The sequence below is a fragment of the Octopus sinensis genome, linkage group LG15 (assembly GCF_006345805.1).
Source record: "Octopus sinensis linkage group LG15, ASM634580v1, whole genome shotgun sequence".
Lineage (NCBI taxonomy): Eukaryota > Metazoa > Mollusca > Cephalopoda > Octopoda > Octopodidae > Octopus > Octopus sinensis.
Genome location: NC_043011.1, coordinates 50767505 through 50793432, shown reverse-complemented (window position 1 = coordinate 50793432; position 25928 = coordinate 50767505). Strand labels below are relative to the sequence as shown.

The 25928-nt window shown below is 36.8% G+C and overlaps 1 protein-coding gene across 9 annotated transcripts in view; it reads right to left on the bottom strand.

Moving 5' to 3' along the window:
- LOC115219644 (histone-lysine N-methyltransferase NSD2) overlaps positions 1–25928 on the bottom strand; it is a 141246-nt gene that overhangs the window by 63623 nt on the left and 51695 nt on the right. For 7 of the 9 annotated variants that reach the window (XM_029789810.2, XM_036509695.1, XM_029789809.2 and 4 more), the window contains 2 exons: positions 18840–19528; positions 14332–15198 (listed from right to left, as the gene is read on the bottom strand). In XM_029789810.2, coding sequence (XP_029645670.1) covers positions 14332–15198; positions 18840–19467 — 1495 coding nt within the window. In that variant the 5' untranslated portion in view covers positions 19468–19528. Of the gene's footprint in view, positions 1–14331; positions 15199–18839; positions 19529–24934; positions 24959–24982; positions 25068–25928 lie in introns of those variants that run through there. The other 2 variants (XM_029789812.2, XM_036509697.1) reach the window with 2 other exon arrangements.

Sequence of the window (25928 nt, the reverse complement as noted above, 5' to 3'; positions counted from 1 at the left end):
TCCCCGGTCGAACTGTCCAACCCATGCTAGCATGGAGAACGGACGTTAAACGATGATGATAATTATTACTTTTAAGATGGCAAGCTGGCAGAAACATTAACACGCCAGACAAAATGCTTAGCATCATTTCATCCATCTTTATGTTCTGGGTTCAAATACCACTGAGGTTATCTTTGCCTTTCATCGTTTCGAGGTCAATGAAATCGACTAGCTCACTCCTGCAAAAATTTCAGGCTTCATGGTTATACTCTCTTTACTCTTTTACTTGTTTCAGTCATTTGACTTCGGCCATGCTGGAGCACCGCCTTTAGTCAAGCAAATCGACCCCAGGACTTATTATTTGTAAACCTAGTACTTTTTCTGTTGGTCTGTTTTGCCAAAACACTAAGTTACGGGGACGTAAACACACTGGTTGTCAAGCGATGTGGGAGGGGGGGGGACAAACACAAACACACACATATACATATATACGACGGGCTTCTTTCAGTTGCCGTCTACCAAATCCATTCACAAGGCTTTGGTCAGCCCAAGGCTATAGTAGAAGACACTTGCCCAAGGTGCCATGCAGTGGGACTGAACCCAGAACCATGTGGTTGGTAAGCAAGCTACTTACCACACAGCCACTCCTGTGCCTATAGTAGAAAAATTATTACTATCATTGTGAATTTGGCTAACAAGTAGTTTATCATAGTGTTACATTTAATACTGGTTTCAAATTTTGGCACAAGGCCTGCAAGTTCAAGAGAGAGAGTTTAAGTAAATTGCATCAATGCCAGTGCACAACTGGTACTTATTTCATTGACACCTTAAAAATGAAAGGCAAAGCTGACTTTGGAGGAATTTGAACTCAGATGAAATGTCACAAAGCATTTTGTCAGGTGTACTTAATGATTCTTCCAGCTCACCACCTTTGTTACATTTAATATTAAAAGCAGAATGCTGGCAGAGTCATTAGAAACACCAGACAAAATGCTTATCAGCATTCCACCTGTCTTTATGTTCTGAGTTCAAATGCTACCAGGGTCAACTTCACCTTTCATACTTTCAGGGTCAATGAAATAAGTACCAGTTGAACACTGGGGTTGATGTAATTGAATTACTCCTCACCTCAAAACAGCTTGCCTTGTGCCAAAATTACTATAACTTCGAATTGAACCAGCCAGGATCCCTGGTCTGGTGGTACGTAAAAAGCACTATCCGACTTGACTGGCTTCCGTGCCGGTGGCACATAAAATACACCAATCCGACCGTGGCCGTTGCCAGCCTCGCCTGGCACCTGTGCAGGTGGCACGTAAAAAGCATCCACTACACTCACGGAGTGGTTGGCGTTAGGAAGGGCATCCAGCTGTAGAAGCATTGCCAGATAAGACTGGAGCCTGGTGCAGCCTTCTGGCTTCCCAGATCCCCGGTCGAACCGCCCAACCCATGCTAGCATGGAGAACGGACGTTAAACGATGATGATGATGATGACTACTACTACTACAAAGCTAATTATCATGATCAAACATTTTCTACCCTTCTTACACCTTCCCACCATCCCATAAAAAAAATTGTTTTGAGAGTGGACTGGAAATCAGTATTATTCACAAGGAAGTTATATAGCAGAAACGGGGGGGGGGGACTGAACCCTTTTACAACATTCCTACAGTGCAAACATTCCAAATCAGCCTAAATTAAGGAAGGTGAAAGGTTAGAACATGTCACCAGTCGGACTGATTTTTATATTTGCTTCCATTTTGCTTCATACTTTAACCAAGAAGGACTACATTAACATCAGTCTCTCCTCCTTATGTTTTGACAAACATTCTGTCCCTTAAATCTCTGCAAAGAAAGAGGAGGCTAAAGTGTTAGAATCATACATAAATTCCCTAAAAGTTAAAGATTACAGTATAGGATCACTATCAAAGAGACAATATGGAGTTTGCCTGAGAAAAGTTTGCACCAATACAGACTACATACACACACACACACACACCACAAGCTTTTATCAGTTTCTGTCTACTACATCCACTTTCAAGATGTTAATTGGCCCAGAGCTGTAGTAAAAGATACTTGTCCAAGGCAGCACACAAGGGGACTGAACCCAAGACCACATGGTTAGGAACCAAGCTTCTTAACCATACAGCAATGCCTATGGTGAATATATGCAAAAGTCAGTTATAATGACATAACCATGGGTTATAAACGATGAAATGCTACATGAAAACATGCAGTTTACTGGCTGTAACATGTATCTATAGCTGAGTGAGACCACCTGTGTTACATGTGAGTAGTAAGGTCATATCTGAAGATGCTGAGCCTCACAGACGAACTGAGATAAGAGCAATGATATGCTTGTACAACAGATTTACCCAACATGTTGACATGGTAATGGTAAAACAGATTTTTAACCTCTTACCCAACAATTATTTTGAAAATAAATGTATTTTTTCAGACATATTTTTTAATTGTTTTATTTTACTATGTTTTGAATGGTGATTTCGAGGCATATTTCAAATCTTATTTATTATGAATTTTAATTCAATAATATTGATTTTAAATTACCGCTTTGGGCAGAAACGAGTTAACCCGTTTTTAGACGAAGGAACTCGTTTGCTGTCGATTTTGGCGAGTCTATCTTTTGACGAAGGAACTCGTTTGCTGTCGATTTTGGCGAGTCTATCTTTTGACGAGTTAACTCGCCAGAGATAGAAAAAAACGATTTCGGTCAAAACGAATATATTCGTTTCTGCCGGGTAAGGGGTTAAAACAGTAGCAAGGATGAATACATATCGCCAATTCATTGTCCACTTTTTCAGGCTTTCATGAATCGGAATTTGCTGAAACATTTTCCATAGCCAGATGCCTTTCCTGTCATCAACGCTCACCTGTTTTCAAGCAAGGTAATGTTTCATTAAGCCAGACAAGTTTTCACAGAAGACTGGAAATGAAAGGCACCGCTTGTATGACAGTGACACTCATTTACAACTACCATGAGATGTCAATATGCACAGACATACACACACACATACATACATATAATGTTACACTTATGTGGGTATATAACAGGTTTCTTTCATTTTCTGTCTACCAAATTCACTCACAAGACATTGGTCAACCCAGCACCAGAGTAGAAAGCACTTGCCAAAGGTCCTATGCAGTGGGACTGAGCCCAAAATCATGTTGTTGGGAAGCAAATCTCTCAACCACACAACCATGCCCTATGCTTTTTTATCCAGAGCCATTAAGTCCAACAAAATATGTATTATGTTTCACCTGAGGGCTGTTAGCCTCTGAAGAGCTTCTGGGTAAAATAAAACATATAAAGTTTTTGTTAGATTCACCTTTATTGATTCACCATACTGACATTCAACCTTCTGGCTTTGGGTTCCTTATTCTAAGTGAGTTGATCGTGTCCCTATGAACTGGTGAGCCCCTAGGAATACTAGATAATTTTTTTCAATAAAAAGCCAGTTATCACTTGTGAATGGGTATGGCTTGGTTACAGGTACCATACTTTTGCTAACTGTTTCAGGTGCAAACAAATATAGACAGCTTCTCAACACATTGACTTAGCAGCGCATTCAAGGAGGGAGAGAGGGCTGCACCAGCACTCAGTCAGTATTCATTTTCAGCTTAGTAGGCTAAAGCAACATGGAATCAAGTGTCTTGCTCAAGGACACAATGCACTGCCAAGTCCAGGTGTTGAACTCAGGACATGATTGCAAGCCAAATACTCTAACTGCTAGGCTACAAGCCTGCACATATACACATGCGCCATGTCTACCGAAATGGATAAGTCAAGATCTGCTAAAACAACTTGAGATATGACCATAGCTACAAGTTCATCATCATCATTTAGCGTCCGTTCTCCATGCTAGCATGGGTTGGACGGTTCAACTGGGGTCTGTGAAGCTGGAAGGCTTCATCAGGCCCAGTCAAATCTGGCAGTGTTTCTACGGCTGGATGCCCTTCCTAACGCCAACCACTCTGTGAGTGTAGTGGGCGCTTTTTACGTGCCACCCGCACAGGTGCCAGACAGAGCTGGCAAACGGCCACGAACGGATGGTGCTTTTACGTGTCACCGGCACGGGGCCAGGAAGGACAAAAGAGATACAGAAGCTGCATTCTCAACAGATGTAATATTTAGTTTCCAGCCAGTGTTGTAGAAACCCCTAATCTATGGAAAACTTAGCACAATCTTTCTAGGGATATGATTTCACTATTACTGGTTACCATCAACCAGCTAGATTAACAACCAAATCTTCTTCAAATCAGACTATACTACCTCTATACTAGCCATTTGTTACCATAGTTTTTTGGAAGACACTGTCTTTGTTTCAATTTTGAAATCAATGAAGAATTTAATCAATAACTTATTAAGCTGGTGTCTAGAACATAAATATGAAAAATTTTAATAAAAGATTCTAATTTAGATCACTTTAAAACAGGAAGTTTATGTCATAGAACTAGGGGTGGTCTCAAAACACCCTAAGTTGGTATCAAAAGGGTTAATAGAGAATTCATTGAGTAATATAGTCACTGTACAGAAAGATGAGGATGATGAAAGCCAAAGTACTCTTTTTAATGGCTTTCCTTGGTCAGAGCTAACCTAGGGCTAAATAACAAAAGGCTCCAGGTACTGGGCTGCAGCTCAACTATTAAGTATTGCCTTCTGTCTTCCTTAAGACAAATATGCAGTTAAATAGGCAGGAAAGAATACTGTACAGCTGCCAAGTGTTTCACTGTCATGCAGTACTGAATTCAAAGGCACCATGTGAAGATATAGTTCAATGTTGTAGGCAGTTATGGTGGCAAGCTATCAGAAACATTAGCATGCTGGGCAAAATGCCTAGCTTGACTTCATCTGTTTTTACATTCTGAGTTCAAATTCCACCAAGATCGGCCTTGCCTTTCATCCTTCCAGGGGTCGATAAATTAAGTACCAGTTGCATACTGGTGGTCGATCTAATCGACTGGCTCCCTCCCTAAAAATTTATTTAAAGGCGGCGAGCTGGCAGAAATGTTAGCACACCCGGCGAAATGCTTAGCTAGATTTCGTCTGTCTTTACATTCTGAGTTCAAATTCTGCCGAAGTTGACTTTGCCTTTCATCCTTCCAGGGATCAATAAATTAAGTACCAGTTGCATACTGGTGGTCGATCTAATCGACTGGCTCCCTCCCTAAAAATTTATTTAAAGGCGGCGAGCTGGCAGAAATGTTAGCACACCCGGCGAAATGCTTAGCTAGATTTCGTCTGTCTTTACATTCTGAGTTCAAATTCTGCCGAAGTTGAGTTTGCCTTTCATCCTTTCAGGGTCGATTAATTAAGTACCAGTTGCATACTCCCTCCCCCAAAATTTCAAGCCTTGTGCCTACGGTAGAAAAGAATATTGTAGGCAGATGTACAGAAAAGGTACAACTGCCTGGTTGACATGCAGATTTGAGCCAAGTTCTTTTCATAGGTAAAATACCATACAAGAGGTAGGTTACGGCATGTGGCTCAGTGGTTAGAGCATCGAGCTTACGATCGTAAAGTTGTGAGTTCGATTCCCGGACCAGGCTACGTATTGTGTTCTTGAGCAAGATACTTTATTTCACGTTGCTCCAGTTCATTCAGCTGTAGAAATGAGTTGCGACATCACTGGTGCCGAGCTGTATTGGCCTTTGCTTTTCCCTTGGGCAACATCAGTGGTGTGCAGAGGGGAGGCTGGTATGCATGAGCGACTGCTAGCTTTCCATATACAACTTTGCCCAGACTTGTGCCACGGAGGTTAACTTTCTAGGTGCAATCCCATGGTTATTCATGACCAAAGGGGGTCTCCTCCTCCTCTGGGTCAATTTCCTTAATTTTCGCAGCCTTTTGGCTTCCCAGACCCCAGTTGAACCGTCCAACCTATGCTAGCATGGAAAACGGACGTTAAACAATGATGATGATGATGATTAACTCTTTAGAATTTAAACCGATCTAAATATCTGACCTGTTTTGTGTTCAAACTGACCAGACCTGGCCTCTCGAACTTCACCTACAATGCCATTCTAAAAATAAACAATCAAATTCATTTAAATCTCAAAGCTATAAGATAATACAGAATTAATTCAAAATAAGCAATGCATTTGACAGAATAATCTAAATGTTAAAGGGTTAAAACATATCACTTATCACTAGCATATTTTTTGGATTAACCCTAGTTCCAATAAGTCAAATCAGTGCACATTAGAAATCTTGTTATTTCAATCAATGAAAAAGCAGCTCATGCATCCAAACGCTAAAAGATATGACCTATTTCCCTTTCACTTTGTACAGGACAAGCCAAATGGAAGCTTTTCTGTTTCGTTTTTATTTTCTTTCAAATTGATGCATTTGCTTGTCACAATTAACCCTTTAGCATTTAAACCGGCCATATCCGGCCAAAAGTATTCTGCCTGTTTTATGTTCAAACTGGCCAGATCTGGTCTCTCACACCAACCCTACAATATCGTTTTAAAAATTAACAGCTACCTCATCAAAATCTCATAGCTACAAGATAATGCACGATTAGTTCAAAACAATTTGGATGAAAAAGCATTAATTTTGGTAGAATAATGCAAACACTAAAGGGTTAAATTCCAGTGAAATGAACAATGTTGAAAATATTTGCAGCTGAAACAGACTAAGCTACCTAGCATTCATCATCATCATCATCATCATCGTTTAACGTCCGCTTTCCATGCTAGCATTGGTTGGACGGTTCAACTGGGGTCTGGGGAGCCCGAAGGCTGCACCAGGCCAGTCAGATCTGGCAGTGTTTCTACAGCTGGATGCCCTTCCTAACGCCAACCACTCCGAGTGTAGTGGGTGATTTTACGTGCCACCGACACAGGTGCCAGACGAGGCTGGCGAACAGCCACGCTCGGATGGTGTTTTTTATGTGCCACCGACACAGGTGCCAGACAAGGCTGGCGAACGGCCACGATCGGATGGTGTTTGTTACGTGCCCACAGCATGGAGGCCAGTCGATGCGGTACTGGCTACGGCCACGTTCGGATGGCTTTCTTATGTGCCACCGGCACTGGTACCACAAAGATACAAATTCCATTGATGTTCATCTATTTTGATTTGGTTTGATTTTGATGGTTATAGGTTTTTCTCAAGAAGTGTATACATTCATTTGGACAACTTCTATCCCTCTTCTTACTCTAAGGAAATTTACATAATAGAACTGTACGTGTACCATATAGATGAATTTTTTCCCCACATATCTACGCACACAAAGTTTGCTGACACCTCATAATTTTTCCTTTCTTTTTTTAAATAAAACTGTAATATCGTATATTGATATCTTTGAATTTGTTTTTAGGGAAGTGTTAAGACTGATCCTTCTTCTGTGGTAATGTAAAGCACTCATGGCAGTACCATGTAAAAGCACCCATGCAGTACCATGTAGTGCCACATAAAAGCACCCAGCACACTGTAAAGTGGTTGGCGTTAAGAAAGGCATCCAGCCATGAAAACCATGCCAAATCAGACTGGAGTCTGATGCAGCTCCCTAACTTGCCAGCTCTGGTCAAACTGTCCAACCTATGCCAGTACGGACAACAGACGTTAAACGATGATGATGATGAGGGAAAAGTGTTCTTATTCAACCAATAAAGATCTACTTTCCACTTCAATCTGGTCCTAAGTGAGTTTTGATACCCCCACCTAGCTTAACAGATTAACTAACTGTTTATTTAACCTTTTTGTTACTGCATTTATTTTGAGATACTCTGTATTTCTTTCAATTACTTTAAATATAACAAAGAATTTAGTAAAATAACTTAGTTATCATTAACCCTTTAGTGTTTAAACCGGCCATATCCGGCCCAAATAATCTACCTGTTTTCTGTTAAAACTGCCCAGATTTGGTATCTCACACCAACCTATAATGTCAATCTAAAAACAGGTGATAACATCATCGAAATCTAAAAGCTACGAAATAATGCATGATTAGCTTAAAACAATATGGATGAATAAATATTATATTTGACAGAATAATCTGAATGCTAAAGGGTTAAGCTGGTGTTAGGAACATAAATTGTGACTAAAGTTTGGTGGGAGATTTTAATTCAAAACTTATGAAAACAAGATATTTGTATTACAGAGACAGAACCGGTTTCAGCCGAGTTGGTAACGAAAGGGTTAAAGTATACATACCACTTTGTTTTCAGAATTCAGTATAGTGGTTGGCATTTGGAAAGAGCTATTCTCTAAAATAACAAGTATTGACTAAAAATAAGACAATGGTACTCACCTCACAATGTCTATATTGTCTATTACATAAAAACAATCTTGTTTACCTGACAAGACTATAACTACCATTAAAGGAAGATGTGAAAAGACAAGAACTAGTGCCAGAAATATTACAAACAAACTGAAAGACCTAATTCTTCAGTGTCATGACAGCAACATCATTTAACGTTCACTTTTTCATGCTTGCATGGATCAGACAGAATTTATAATAAATTTTTCTACATTCAGATGCCCTTCTTGTTGCCCGCCCTCACTTGTTTCCAAGCAGGGTAATATTTCCTCCACAGCCAGACATGTTTTTCACAAACAACACTGCTTGTATAATGGTGATGCTCACTTACAACCATATCAACACAAGGGTACATGAGGTGCATCAACACATACATTGGTGTGTGCGTGTATCAAGTGACTGACCAAGCTATCAGATGTGACACGTTGCTGGTCACAATGCACATTTGTATTGTTTGTTTTATTCATTCACACACACACACACGTATCCACTTTCAAGAACTTGCTCAGCCTGTGACTATAGAAAACATTTTCTCCAGGTGCTGCAGTGGAATTGAACCTACAACCACATATTGAGAAATTAGCTTCTTAACCATAGAGCCACACCAACATGTTACATCTTATTTTACATATCCTAATAAGATTTGAAGTCAGTGCATCATAGAATAGAAACATTTAGTCCTCAGCCAACCATTTCTGTCAGTATTCCATCTTAACCCATTTGAAACCAACCCACCACAGATCACACGAGTTCCACAATACAAACTTCCAGCTTCAAGGTGATCTAAACTAAAAGTTTCCATCAAAATTCATATTAATTTATGCTCCAGACATCAGATGACAAAAGTTATTTTACTAAATTCTCACATAGCTTCTCATCTTAACTGATTTTATAAAAGATGGATGCATCATATACTCTGCTCACTATCGCAGACTTGCTTGATTTTGACCACTTGAGCATATCCCTTGGTAGCTGATATGTGCATCTCTGATCACAAGCAGGAGTAGAGTAGCAGCATAGCCACGTCTTGAGTGGAATTCTTTGGGGTCTGAAGAATTCACCACTGAAAGTGTGGGTGTTTTGTTCATCATCCTTAAACAACCTGCAGGTTCATGCACTGTTTATCTTGATATGAAGTCACCATGTCACACACATATGGTTACAATGCATGTGCTTGTGTACCCTTATCAGACGGGTAGTCATGATGGGTATACTGGGCTTCATCTATTTGTACCCCAGCATTACTTTGATGGCATACATTGTTCTCTCACTCAAGAATGATGATGATGATGATGATGATGATTTGTAACCATTAATAAAAATTATGGTACAAGGCCACAATTTTTAGTGTAGGAGAGGACAGTCAATTATATCAATCCAATACTTATTATCAGCCTCAGAAAATGAAAAGCAATGTTGCCTTTAGTTGGGATTTGAACTTTGCTCAAGAACATACTGCATCTTAAGATCACAAGTGTAACACCTTAAGAACTACGTGACAAACCTTTACACACTCACACACTAAAGGGTGGTTGTGTGGTCAGAAATTTGCTTCCCAACTACATCGTTCTGGATTCAGTCTCACTGCATGGCATCTTGGGCAAGTGTTGTTTTCTATAGCCCTAGGCTGACCAAAGCCTTGTGAATGGATCTGATAAATGGAAAGTCAAATAAGCTAATAGTACATATGTGTATATACCCATGTATTACTGTCTCCTTGCCTTGACATCACATGATAGTTGTAAATGAGTGTCACTAGCATACAAGCAGTGTCCATTTCCAATCTTCCATGAAAACATGTTGGAGTTTGGGAAAATACCTTACATGTAAAGTTTAGCATCCAGATGTAGAAAATATGCCTCAAAAATTCTGCCCCACTTGTTTAAGTGCAGAAAAGTGGACATTAAAACAAATTATATATATATATATAAAAGGATATTCACACTTAGCTTTAAAAACAAAAATACAGATATTGATTAAATTATGAAAAGACCAAATATCTTCAACGATAGAAAAAATTTTAAATAAAAAGAAAAACTGTACATATAGGCGTAGGAGTGGCTGTGTGGTAAGTAGCTTGCTTACAAACCACATGGTTCCGGGTTCAGTCCCACTGCTTGGCACCGTGGGCAAATGTCTTCTACTATAGCCTCGGGCTGACCAAAGCCTTCTGAGTGAATTTGGTAGATGGAAACTGAGAAAAGCTCGTCGTATATATGTATATGTGTGTGTGTGTGTGTGTGTGTGTGTGTTTCTGTGTTTGACCCCCCCAACATCACTTGACAACCAATGCTAGTGTGTTTACGTCCCCGTAACTTAGCGGTTCGGCAAAAGAGACCGATAGAATAAGTACTAGGCTTACAAAGAATAAGTCCTGGGGTCGATTTGCTCGACTAAAGGCGGTGCTCTAGCATGGCCACAGTCACATGACTGAAACAAGTAAAAGAATATATATACTCTTTTTTTTTTTTAAACCTAAAATATTTTCAATTAGTGTTTGCAGGAATTAGGTTTTGTGGTAAAATAAAAAAAAATTCTTTTGCTTCAATTCTAGATATCTGCTTCATGAAAGCATCTCAGTTTAATCAATTTGAGATTTCAAACTGAAAATATCAATGAAGATTCTAATGTATGCTAAACATATACACAATTATTTTGGCCAATAGTTGATCTTGAAATAAAGAACGCTACAAATGATAGAGTGCAAATACTGCAATGAAAAAAAAAACCCTTAGATAGAAAAAGTTAAAGGTTGCCTGTGGGACATGGAACCTTATATCTGTAAACATGACAGGCCATTCCACCACTGGACCAAAGCAATTCCCAAATTCCTCTCTCCATTTCTGAAATTTTATTCTTACTAGTGGGAATTGTATGATGGCATAAGAATTTAAAAACTTTAGGAGAATGGGAAATAATTCTTTTTTGGAATAAGGAATATCAAAACAAGTCAGAGAGAGAAAGAGAGAGAGAGGATTCTTGTAAATGAAATTCTGGCCCTTAAGGCTTGTTTGTGTGAATGTGTATTTGTTTCATTTTGTTTGTTTGTCAGTGTGCAAGTGTACACATGCTATATATATAAAGAAAAGCATAATTTTACTAACAGTTTCTTTTTTTAAGGAAAAAAAAAAAAATTCTTCAAAGATCACACAATTGAAAAATTTCCCTGTAGCTTCTTAAGTTAGCAAAAGCTGTTTTTTTTTTTTTTTCTTCTTTGTTCCCCTGTTTCTTTCATATCAGAAATTGATATAATGAAATATCAAATTTTTTTTTTTCTTCTTTCAAAATTTGGAATTCAATAAAGGAAAAACATTTCAATAAGATTTCAGAGATACTATAAAAACAGTTTAACTTACCCACTAACTGATTTAGTTTTGGCTTTTTTTTTTTCAATCAATACTGAAAATTAATATCTATCTTCTTTTTTTTTGGAACTTCACATGAAAAATACACCTCTTTTCAAATAACTTACTTTAAATTTTAATCTACGGGTAACATTTTAATTTAAATTTATATATATAAATTTTTATAATTTATATAATGTTTTCATTAACCCTCAGATGATTTTTAGTGGATTGATTTTTTTCTAAATGCATAATCTTGAAACTTAACAAATTTTCATTGTTAAAATTATTATTTAAAGAAATAACTAGAAAATAAAAGAATTGAAAACATAAAAGGAATGGTAACTATTATTATTAATTTAAGATCTGTCATTTTTTTCCCCTTTTTGTTATTATTAATATTATCATTTTTCTTATTGTTACTTGACATTTGAAAAACAGATGCCGGCAATTGTGTTTAAAATTTGGAGATTCAGCTGAAGATTTTAAGGGGACAGATAGACTAAACACCATGCCAAAGTCCATACATTCACAGATATATGCACACTTTACACCAAAATGAGAAAAAAAAATACCAAAATTTCCAGAAGTGTAGCTCAGTAGCATTACCATTTTGGTAAAGACTACTGTTTATTTTCCTAGGAGTACATGAACTTTACGAGGTGAATGTAAAATACAACATTATGATATTATTATTACAAAGCTATATATACATATACATATAATAGAATATACATACATATATATATATTTTTTATTGTTTTTTTTTTTTAATTCAAACAACCATGGAATCCATGATGATTGACCACAAAGCAGGGCTATTCCAGAAATGAAGGTGGTGGGTGAGGAGTCAGTGGAGGGTATGTTGGTTAATAATATACATATATATCATTAAAAAAAAACAACACTCAGCCTTATAACTTCCGCCCCCCTCTTTTTTTTTGCTTTACATTTTTTTCTTTTTTTCTTTTTTGGCAACATTACTAAATTTCCCATTATTACAAGAGTAAGAAATAGTCAAGTGTTTGTGTTATGTGTCCATACTTATAATATAAAGTGACAACTAAAAATGCTATCCCTATATTTACATCCAAATAAGTTGAGGGAGAAGTCCAAAAAAATAATAAATAAAGTTAAATCATTTGCCACAAGACAAAAAAATGTAAGAGTATTTTGTTATAAAACATTTTTCATAAAATATGATTGTATTTATCCATCAAATTTTTAGGGGTTTTTTTTTTAATGCCAATTTTTTTTTCTTAATGGATGTTAAGGCAATATCATAAATTTATGAATAATACTGTATGAATTGGAAGGGAGGTTGAGGTTTTTGTGTTTTCATTTTTTTTAATCAGTAAATAAATAAATAAATAAAAATTAAATTAGTAAAACAAAGAGGAAAATTAAATTCTTTTGTCTTAAATCTTAATTTCTTTTCTTCATTTTAATCTTCAAGAGGTAGGGTGAATTTGAAATATGCTTGGTCAGTCAGTCATATCAGAAACATGACCATAAATATATATTAAATATACAATATATAAGAGACAATATATATATATATATATATATATATATATATATATAGACATATATATATATAAAAGAGATAACTGTTTGAAAATAGTGTGAGTGTGTGTATTTTGTCCCTCATTTCCCACCTTCTGTTAAAAAAATTATGCATGCATGTTTTTATGTATGGGATTCAACCATCCAAGTGATAAGGATGAAAAAAAAAAAATGGACCTGCTTCACATGTAATGTTTTAATATGTTTCTTGTTAATTTGATTCCATTCACCTCTGGAACAGCCTGCAGTGTGTATAACTTCAAAAGGCAACTTAGTCCGCTCAAAAATCAGGCTGTCTTCTCCAGTTTTAAACACTCTCAAACCCGCTTTCAAATGATTTTTCTATGTCAGGGGAGGAAAAGTGAGTGAGAGATAGAAATTTTTTTTTTTCTTTCCTTGTCTTTTTTTAAATATTAAAATAAATAAATAAATAAAAATTGAAAGAAAAACAATGAAAATGTTTAATGTTTTGGGGAGGAAAAAAATGGGAAAAAAAATCTTTAAATATTTTTTTTTAAATTTAAGTAATTTTTAAAAAAAGTAAAGCACTTTTTCATGTTTTCTTTTTTAAAAATAAATTAATGTATCTACTACATCATGGGACCCGTTTGAATTATTATTATTGTTATTATATTATTATTATCATTACTATTGCTATCATCACAATTATACTCAATATTCATCTATATAATATATATGCATGTGTACATATATATATATACATACTCTTTCATAAAGGACTAATGAACCTAATCGATCTAGGTAATGAAAATTAATAGTTACTTTTGTAAAATTTCTGAAATATTTATGGTTATCACTTAAGATAAATATAATTTTTTTTACAAAATAAAAATGAGGTAATCATGGGAAGAATATAATAAGAGAATAGTAAAAATATTAATTTAATTTCAATTTAAAAAAAAAATATTTTTCCTTTTCTTCCAATTGTCAATATTTAAAGAATGTTTATGCTTTAAACCCGCTCTTTTTTCAGTGTATAATTATTATTGTTATTATAATTATAATTATAATTATTATTATTATTATTATTATTATAATTAATAATTTTTCTTTCTTTGTTTTTGTGAAAAATTACAGCTTTTGCTTCTGCTCAGGTCAGTTTTCAACTGCTTCAATTAAAACAGTTAAAATTCATTTACCTGATGATGTACCTCTGCTTGTAATGACACCTCCTCCTCCACCTCCACCACCACCACCAAACTTAGACTTGTAACGAGCTCTCTGCTTCTGGCTCATCATACTCCATTGTTGCCTGAGATATTCAACTACCATTTGCTCATCAAAGTCCGAGTGCTCAGACAGAACACCCTCCCTATGCTTCTGACAGAACATATCAAAAGAACCATCATCTTTCCCTGATTTCGGAGTAGTAACACACCCACTGCCACCGGCAGCCCCACCACCTGACTCAGCACCGCTGGCCGCTTTTGGCCTTTTCCGCTGCGGTGACGCAATGCTGTCAGAGTCGTTGGCGAAGCTACCAGGTGACGCGTGGCGTTTCTTAGCAAGAGTTCCATTGACAATAGATGGTAATTTACTGGCAGAAGAAGACTCTATTTTCACTTTACCACCACCATCTCCTCCACTAGTAACACCAGCACCACTAGAACTCTCAGTCTTTTGTTTCTTGGCTTTGGGACCAGCTTTCTCTGGTTTGCTAACCTCAACTGCCAACTTTTCCGGAGACTCTTGCTTCTTCTTCTCAGGATGTTTGTCAAAGTTGTTTATGTAGCAGAGTTTCCGTTCAGAGTGGGATAAAGGCAGTGCTACTTCTGCTGAACGAACAGCACGGTCCCAAACTGGGCGCTTGTGTTTGCTGACTCCATATTTCTGTGAAATCTGGGATCGCTGTTTAGCAGGTGCCCTTTCTAGCATATCTTCTACATATTTGAAGAATTTGTCTTTCCCTTCAAATCCAAGTGTTGCATTCTCACTCACCCATGCCCGCTCTGGTTCATCATAAAAATACTGCACATGGTAATTCCGCACACATCCTTTGCCTTTTACTGCAAGTGGAAAATAAAAGTAAAAATACATAAATGAATGAGTGAGTAGGCAGATTGATAAACAAATAAACAGATTGTTTAGACTAGATACATACACAGATAGATGGTGAGATAGACAGGAAGAGGAAGAAAGATTATCTTGACAATACAATATTTCTTTTGACAAGAAGGTACAAAGCCCAACATGTACAAAAATAAATAAAAGGCGATAGTCTGTAAATTTTCATGTCTCAGGAGTTGGCCTCAGTACTTGCTTTAAACCAGTGGTCCTCAACAGGGGTCCACATAAGATTTTATTCTTAAAATTATCTCCAATAAATTGGTAACACTTCTACAGAACATAAATATTTTAAGTTTTTTTTTTAATACAATTCCTACTAATATTTAATTATAAAAATACAGTAAGATGTTTGTTATATTCAGCAAAAACTATGGAGATCCAGTAGAGTAAAATAGGAATAAAATAGGAATTTTGGTTGAGAATCACTGTTTTAAATAAATAAAAGACCAATAAAAATTTTCTTACGGCCTCCATAAATTTGAACATTTTATATTAGGTTGGTAAGAAAGTAATTTTTGTTTTTTGAAAACAGAGTTACGATATTTTAAAATTACTCTTGTCAACGTTATGACTTTTTCCTTTTGACATTTGATAGCTGTTACTTTTAGCTTACTTTAGAAGCAAATTGCACATAATTTTCTTTACAGCTGTTAATTTAGTGTCAATTTTAACATGGGGTGCAACATCGAACATTTTCGCCATATTTTGCTTTTTTATTTCCTTAAAAACAAGAAGGCTGCCGAGGCTCACAAAAAGATATGTTAAGTTTATGGTGTTGATTGCTTCACAGAGCGCACATGTCAGAAATGGTTTTTAAAATTCTGTTCTAGAGATTTTTCACTCAAAGATGACCAACATTCTGGTCGACCTACTTTAGTTGATGATGACCAAATCAAAACCATAATTGAATCTGATTGTCACATAATTGTGCGAGAGATTGCAGAGAGGCTAAATGTATCACACACAACAATTGAAAATCACTTAGAATATCTTGTACTCATTAAGCAGCTTGATATTTGGGTTCTACATACATTAAGAGATTCACTTAACACAACAAATCAAAATTTTGCTATATGCATGTCAAACGCAATGAAATCAGCCCTTCTTATTTTTTTTTTAAACGAATCATCACTGGTGATGAAAAATGGATTGTCTACAATAACATCAATTGAAAACGATCATGGTCCAAGCGTAATGAACCAGCATAAACCACATTGAAATCTGAACTGCATAAACAAAAAGGTCATGCTGTCTGTCAATCTGGTGGGATTATAAAGGTGTTGTGTATTTTGAGCTGCTTCCAAGGAACCAAACGATAGAATTCAGATGTTTACTATCGACAACTAACGAAACTGGAAGAATCAATCAACGAAAAACAACCAGAATTGGCAAATCATAAAGGAATCATGTTCCACCATGACAATGATAGACCACACGTCTTTGCTAACTCGTGAAAATGATTGAAGCTTGGTTAGGAAGTGATGTCACATCCACCTTATAGCCCTGACTTTCGACTATCAGATTACCATTTATTTTGAAGTTTGCAAAATTCATTGAATGGTAAAACTTTCAATAATGATGATGACCTGAAATTGCACCTGCTTCAGTTTTGGGCTGATAAGAACCAGAAGTTCCACAAAATGGAAAATATATAACTGATTGAAGTTCATTCTTTGTATGAAAAAAATTACACTAAAAATCCGAAATTACTCTCTTGCCAACACAATAATTTAAACAGTAAATAGATGATTTGTGATTTTCTATTTCTTGATATTTAAATGGTTTTATTGCTTAGCTCTAGGTCAACCTTGAATATCAAACTGATTGTTTGATTAAAAACATTCCAGCCGTGATCAACCAGTCCTTTTTTTCCAGATATAACAAATTTAGGGCTACATTATCCCAATGTATTTTCTTTTATCAAGATACCAGGTGTGATTTCAGTGAAGATTTGGCTGTTATTTCCAGCAGATAAAGCAACCACAGATTCTTCCTCTCTCTAAGCACAAAATCTGCAATGCAAGTTCACCACCTGACTAGGCAATTTTCCTACTTTCTCCCAGGTACAAAATGTCCAGCTGTATCCAGTGGCCTGAAGAGCGGTGCACCCCGCCAGGCAGACTGCCTTGTAACATACCAGCCCTTGCTGGGCAGTATTCAGCAAATAAGAGAAATAACTCCCACACATCTCTGAAGACGATACTGGCCTGAATTAAATTTCTTAGACTACCTGGTACCTATTGCGAACAAGCTGGGTTAACTAAGGTTACGTTGAAATATATTACTCAAACTAAATAATACTTCTGCAATGGATTTAAAGAAATGTTATCTGGTGGATTATTACCAATATTTAACTCTAGCTCAATATTTAACTCTAGAATCACAAAAAGAAATGGACATTAATCCTTTCATTACCATATTTTTGTGGAAAACACTGCCTTTGATTCAATTATTTTCCAAAATACTGAAGAATATATTAAAATAACTGATGTTTGAAAATATATCAACATGAAATTTTGATTGAAAATTTTAATTCAGATCAGTTTTTAAGAGGAAGCTTGTACCAGAGAACCAGGGGCTGTCTCAGTAAGCTGGTATCAAAAGGGTTTAAGAAATAGCTTCATCTTCTTTATGTTGTTAAAGAAAATTAACTAAACCTATCACAACTGTCATTGTTAATAACGCTAAAAAAATAAACAAACAAGATCATCTTATTTACCTCAGCCATCCTGTTTATTGTGGAGGCACATGGCCTAGTGGTTAGAGCAGTGGACTCGTGGCCAAGGGATCACGGGTTCGGATCTCAGACTGGGCGATGTGTGTGTTTATGAGCGAAACACCTAAGCTCCACACTATTTATCAACCCGCTAAGTTATAAAACAAACTGACACAAACACTGATGTAAACATAAGCACACACACACATATATATATATATATATATATATATATATATATATATATATACATACATACATATATATATATACACATATGCTCACAGAGACATGTCTGGGTGTGCATGTGCTTAGGATGAAGTTCTAAACAGTTTCCACCCCAAATCCGACTTGCAATGTATCTATCACTCCAAAGCTATATATATAGATACATTAAAAAAACACCATCCGAGCATGGCCGTTCGCCAGCCTTGTCTGGCACCTGTGTCGGTGGCACATAAAATCACCCACTACACTCTCGGAGTGGTTGGCGTTAGGAAGGGCATCCAGCTGTAGAAACACTGCCAGATCTGACTGGCCTGGTGCAGCCTTTGGGCTCCCCAGACCCCAGTTGAACCGTCCAACCCATGCTAGCATGGAAAGCGGACGTTAAATGATGATGATGATGATGATGATGATTAAAAGATATTTTCCCAACATGCCATGTAGTGGGGTTCACTACATGGCATGGCATGTAGTTACAAAGGCAAACTTTTTCATCTCAGACGTTGTTGAGCCTGCACATGCACACACACACACACACACACACACACACACACAAATCATTTAGAAAGAAATTATAGACTTGAAAATATAAAACATAGAACAATTTGGTCTAATAAAATACAAAAGACAATATCTTACCACACAGTTTGGTATAGATCCCTTCAAGAGGATCACAAGCAATAAGGCAGGGCCACCAAGGATGACCAGATACTTTTGACCAAATGAGGTCGCCAACAAGCCACTTGGCTGGCTTCTCATGCTTTTCCAACAACGGATCAGTCTTTTTCGGAACACTCTGGTTCTCCTTCGAGGTCGTTTCCACTTTAGAAGTAGGATCTTTAACAGGAACCTTCATCTTGTCATCTGACGTACTATTAACAATAGCAGTAGCAGTAGTAGTTGTAGCAATAGTAGCACTGGTGGTGGTGGTGGTAGATGTTGTAGTGGTAGCGGTACTCTCGCTCAACGGCTCATGTTTCGGCACATGACGGATCCTTCTACGAGTGGACTGGTCCATTGGCATCAAAGCTGGCACTTCAATCTGCTGTTTCTCACAAACTGGTTCGCTCGTTCTTCCATCTCGCTCTCCTCCTCCTTCCGGTGGGGATGTTTTTAATGGGGACTGGAAATGCAAAACTGGGTAGCTAGCCTGTTCACTGTTCAAGCCCGTACTTAGACCAATTGGATTTGGTGTTAACTTGGGATTCACGCCAACTGCGGGGATTGGAGGCAACTGGGTAACTAGAGTTGAACTAATACCATTCATCAGGGTTAATTGGCCAGTTTAAAGTTCAAAATGAACTTTAAAACAATTCCATTGTTAATATCTGTTTGAAAGAAATATAAAAAGTTATATCAGTGTGGGGAGGTATAATTTCATATAACAAAACATACATTTACATCTAGATTTTAAAAGAAAACTTAAAACACAGGTGTGATGGTATCGTAAGAAGCTTATTTCCCAATCATATGGTTCTAGGATCAGTTTCACTATGTGGCACCTTGGCCAAGTGTATTCTACTATAGTCACAAGCTGACCAAAGGCTTGCGAGTGGATTTGGTTGATGTTAACTAAAAGAAGTCCATCAAATGTGTGTTTGTCCCCAACAACTGCTTGACAACCGGTGTTGGTGTGTTTACATCTCCCATAACTTAGAAATTTGGCAAAAGAAACCATAAGAATAAGTACCAGGCTTAAAAATATAAGTCCTGGATTCAATTTGTTCGACTAAAACCCTTCAAAGTGATGCGCCAGCATGGCTACGGTCAAATGGCTGGAACAAGTAACAGATAAAAGAGAAAAAGAGATTTATAAATGTAGTTTTGCTTATAAACTATCTCTCAAGTTATAAAAAGCCCAGATGGAATTAGTAGTATATGTTGTTATAAAGAGTGATATAACACATGTAAATACAGGACTAGGGGAAATATTATTTTGCTTGAAGGTAGATGGGGTTTGGTGGCAGGAAAGGTATCCCAGCCACAAAAAATCTCCCGCAACAAATTTTGTCTGAACCATGCAAGCATGGACAAGTGAACATGCAGACCATGAAAAATTATGAAAAACAAACAAAAACCATAACACAGTTTCTGTCTGCCAAATTACATTCACAAGGTATTGAACAACCTGAACTTATTGACAGAAGGTAATTTGCCAAAGGTGTTGTTACAGTATGATTAAACCCAACAACAAATGACAGTGAATCAAACTTTGTAACTACAAACCCAAACCACAAAGATATAACTAAATATCAAAAGCCATTGAAATATCTACAAGGTTACTCGAACTGCTACACATAGCAGCCAAAGCACCTTCAGGTCAAGCTCCACCAACCTGAAAATGAAAAGGCCATTTTGGATATAGTCTTGGATAAACAAAAGAGTAGGAACATCCGATCATAGACATAACCAGGACTAAACTGGAATTCAACAACATTATTGTAATAATAATAATAATAATCCTTTCTATAGGCACAAGGCCTGAAATTTTGGAAGGGGCCAGTCGAGTAGATCAACCCCAGTGTTCAACTGGTACTTATTATATTGACCCCAATATAATAAGGGGTGAAAAGCAAAGTTGACCTCAACAGAATTTGAACCCAGAACATAGCAACACACAAAATACTGCTAAGCATTTCATTCAGCATGCTAATGATTCTGCCAGCTCGCCATCTTAATAATTATTATTATAATTTTTTAATGTCGCCACAAGACCTGAAATTTTGGGGGAAGTATAGTCAATTTAAAAAACCCTAGTATTTCCCTAGAGTAGTTTAAAAAAAAGCTGAAAGGCAAAGTTGAACTCAGTGGGATTTGAACTCAAAAAGTAAGGAGGTGAAAAGAACACTGCAAAGTATTTTGTCCAACACTCTAACGAGTCTACCAACCTACTGGCCTTTAAATAATAATGAGGCTTTTTATCTTTTGCAGGCTATATATTTTGAGGAAAGGGATACAGTCATAGTTGAGATAATCATCTCCATTACTCTATTGATGGATGGTTATCTAATTTCCCACTGGGCAGGCAAGGGAGAAGCAAAGTTAGTCCAAGAAAAATTTAAACCCCCGTATGTAAAAGACAAAAATACTGCAATACATTTAGTAACAGTCTACTACTTTTGCTATTCATTACACAAATAATTTTTTTTAAATGTTATTTTGCTGGGGATTTTTTTTTTGGGGGGGGGGGGGGTCATCTGGGCACAAGGCCAAATATTTACGGGGGAGTGGGGTTAAATACATGAGCGATTCATATCGAGCCTGGATGAATGGAATGCTAAGCTGAGCCCAACAGGACTTGAATGCAGAATGTTAAATAATTAAATACCCCCCAAAGCATCTTTCTAAGCCCTTTACCTTTCTGGCACAAACCCACTTGGTTAATCTTAGAACAGCAGCAGCAATATTAGTATTAGATTCATGGCAGATTCGTTAGCAGATCAGACAAAATGCTTGGCAGTATTTCTTCCAGCTCTTTATGTTCTGAGTTCAACTTTGCCTTTCATCCTTCCTTCCTTCCAGAGTCAATTAAAATAAGCAACAGTTGTGCAACTGAGTTTGATGCTATTGACAGCCCACCCCCACCTCAAAAATTTCAGGCTTTTCTGCCTGTATCAAAAAGGAATATTAGTATTGGGAGTAACATAAGTACATGCTAGGTAAACAAGATGTTCCCAGAACCAACAAAGATGCCTCTACATAGTCATTAAACAAGCTAGGAATAGGTAAATTTCCTTTAACCCTTTCGTTACCAACCCGGCTGAAACCGGCTCTGGCTCTTTAGTACAAATGTCTGGTTTTCAAAAGTTCTGAATTAAAACCTTCCACCAAACCTTAGTCACAATTTATGTCCCTAACTCTAGCTTAATGATAACGATGTTATTTTACTTAATTCTTTGTTATATTTAACATAATTGGAAGAAACACTGAGCATCTCAAAATAAATTCAGTAACGAAAGGGTTAAACTAGACCCTAACATTTGAAAACAATACCTAAGAGGGCTTGGATAACATTAATATTAGACACATGATCCCGACACTAAAGGAAACGGATATCTCTTCTTAGCCAAAATATTCTACCTGTTTTATTTTCAAACCAGCCAGATCTGGCCTTTCACACCTACCTTACAAAACCATTCTTAAAAAAAAAAAAACATCACTGAAGTTATGACATAATGCATGATTAATTCAAAATAATCTGAATTAATAAATTTTACATTTGACAGAATAATCTGAATGCTAAGGGGTTAAAAGAATTTTCTACTGAAATTTTGTTGAGAAATATAATAGATAGACAATAAATACAGGAATTTGCAAAATTCCTTCTGTTCTCTCTTCTGAACCATTTCAATAAATGCTCCGAATTTGAATGTAGTTAATATAAATAAGTAAATGGATCTGTCAGCTTTAAAAGTGAAGGGTTAAGGGCTTAGTTAACTGAATCACCTTCTCACTGTATTAGCATGTAAGTTGTTGAGTATCCCACAGACAAGTGTACTCATACATGTGCATAGCCATGGTCAACATTCACTGGCAGAGTTTTTGTATTTTCATTTAAAAACGAATAAAAATAAATGTGTCCAGCATTGAAACATCTGGCCAGGAAATGGTACATTAAAAAAATTTTTTAATCCCATCATATTTCCAAAGGAGTCACTTAACTATGTGTTGTTCATGCCAAAATTTAAAACAAAAAAAAAAGGTGAGGTTGTTTGACACTACTCAGGCTTACTCCCCGCCGACCAACCGACCGGCCGCACTCGTGCTCAATGCCCCCAGAACTCGCCGCTTCGTGCCTCGTTGATAACACACAGACACACACACCCTCACTATAATCCAAGTTCAGTGCAAGTCAAGATTTGAACTTCTTCAATTTACAAACAGGTGGCATGCTTTTGTGACATGTGGGGGTATCATTCAATGTCTGTTTTCCATGCTGGCATAGATTGGACAGTTTAACTGTATTTGACAAGTCACAGGGCTGTGCTGAGCTCCAATGTCAGCTTTGACACAGTTTCTATGGTTGGATACCCTTCCTAACACCAACTACTTCACAGTGTGAACTGGAAGCTTTATTCATACCAGCGACACTGGTGAGGTTATCAAGTAACTTGCAAGACAAGAAAAGAAACAGAAAACGTCTCCTCAGCTGAATAGGGGGATGTATTTAAGATAAGAGGAGATGACTTTATTTTATGCCAGACACTGACACGCTAAAAAAAGAAAAGTATGATAAAGGACACAAAAAGGTGTCGTAACAACGTCCAAACAGGAGTAACTGCGGTCAACAGGAGAGTAAGAACAATCAAATAGGTGAGTAAAACCACTTTGGAAAGGACCAGCCTATACTTTAATGATAAGGTCAGAATAAGTCCAGAACAATATCTAAAGTTCTCGCTTGCATTTGCCAAAAAGAGTAACGAATGGATGTTGTCTCATACTGTTTCCATCTAATCATATGATCATTTGAAAACAATGCAACTTTACTGTGTCGTGATAGATAATTAATATGAAAAATTAACAGAAAACTAACAAGCATATAAGTTAATGAGGGTACCTCAACACAGTTACCGAAACTACTCTGTTATCTTTCGAAGGGAAGGACACATTGGATAATTTCATCAAGTATGTATGCATCCCAAAAAAGTTATGGGATGGTCATGGTTGGAATGCCTTTGGTCATAGGTCTGTTGATCAGAGTGGACATGGAATTATTCACAAACATCTCTAGCTATAAAGTGTTTGATTAACAACTCCGTGGACAAGTGTTCAAACTTCAGGATACGTCATCAAGATGTGTAACTCTTGGCTGGCAACAAGTGTCCTTTCACTTCACGGTTCAGTGACTCGTGTTAAAAAAGAGTATTCAGCTGTGTGGAAAAGGAAAATGTGTTCCAATATAAACCAACAAAATGATTTCTGACCTGCTAGCAGCCAAATATCCTTTCAATCATAGACGGTCCATGTGAAAAGACTTTGATTATAGGCCCGCTTCTTCAGTGCATTTGTAGTAGTAGTTTAACTAGGGACTACGAAAATAAATGCAAATACCAATATTTGCAGAAACAACCTACCCAAACGTGTTCACAAAAACCATCACAAGTCGCGTTATTATTATTGTTATCATTTATCGTCGGAGGTGTGATGGGAGGTTACTGTGTCGCAAATACAATCAACTATTGACAGCAACGGCTATACACACATACACACACACACACACACACAACGCGTTACACTTACATACAAATGGTACAAACACAAGCACATCTACAGTTGCGCGCGCGATGAGTGTGCACACAGATAAACACATGCATACAAACTCTAAATAATTACACACACACACAATACAATATATATGCGAAAAAGACGGGATACGACACTTGAACCATTTGTCTCACAGCTCTAAGATTAATTTTTTGCTCACAGACATAAATCATTCCAGCTTGTGGAAGAAGAAGAAGAAAAAAGGCAAGAAGAAAAAAAAATCTGTAAATCAATACATCTCTTTGACATAGCCTCGTTAACGAATAAGCAAATACGCGCGCACACGTGTATAAACGCGCGCGGGTAACACACATACACACACACACATACATACATACATACATACATACACACGTATGTGCGGTATGTGTGTCATACAAACATTTGCTATCTCGAAGAATGCAACACAAAAAGTCGGCAAGAAACAAGAGAAATCAAGTCTTATAAACAAGCAAATATATTAAACTAACCCGTATTTCTTATCCTGACAAATAAAAGAAGGAAATACAAAAATATACCTATATAATATACATGTGAGGGGGAACTAGTTTTGCTTGGCGAACATCTTGATGCAGACAAAGCAAGGTAGCTAAGATACCAAATGAAGAGTTCGTTTAAAGGGAGATAATTAAAAAGCGGTTACAGCGAGTGGGAGGACGAGGTGACGTAGAGAAGGCGGGTTTTAATATATATCGCGCGCGCATCCATCCACAATTGTATGTGTGAATGCTTGTGGGAGGGAGGACTAATAGATGCCCTAGTTTACCATCGAAAAGTAACCATACTTATTTATTTAGCTATCACACACAAAAAAAAAGGCCTAGTGAATGAGAAAGCCTTCGGTGGTGTTCAACCGGAGTCCCTACGGCCCTTGAGAGGTCCAGAAGATTTTGTCGTTAAAATTTTAATGTGCAATAAAGTGGTTATACTTCTTATAATAATACACAATATAGTTTAACAATTCATTTTTCATGCAATTCAAATAATATTTAATTATGAAAATACAATAGGATTTTTTTAAAGACATTGAACTGTTATGAGTATCAATCCGCGTAAAATATGAATCAAAGGAGTCCATAAACGAAATATGATTGATAAACCACTGCTCAAACATGGTTATTCAATCTGCTAGAAATAGCAGACAAATACTCCTCAAATTAAACCCTGTTATCTTGAAAAAAAAAAAAAAGAAACAATGACGGCAAGATCACATTAGATAACGCGCCAAGGTAGTTTAGGCGGTAATACATTTCATCATAGTTCTACTCAAACAAGGTTGACCTGGGGCTAAACAATGACCATAAAATGTGTGCTGGTGTAATAGTATTATAGTAGCTACGGCACAAACATAAAGCAAGCAACGCACCAATCATTCGTTTGTGGTCTGTGCATGTTTGTACAAAATGAGGATTCAACAACTGTGTGGCACTAGTAACAGTGGAGTACTGGACACAATATCTCTGT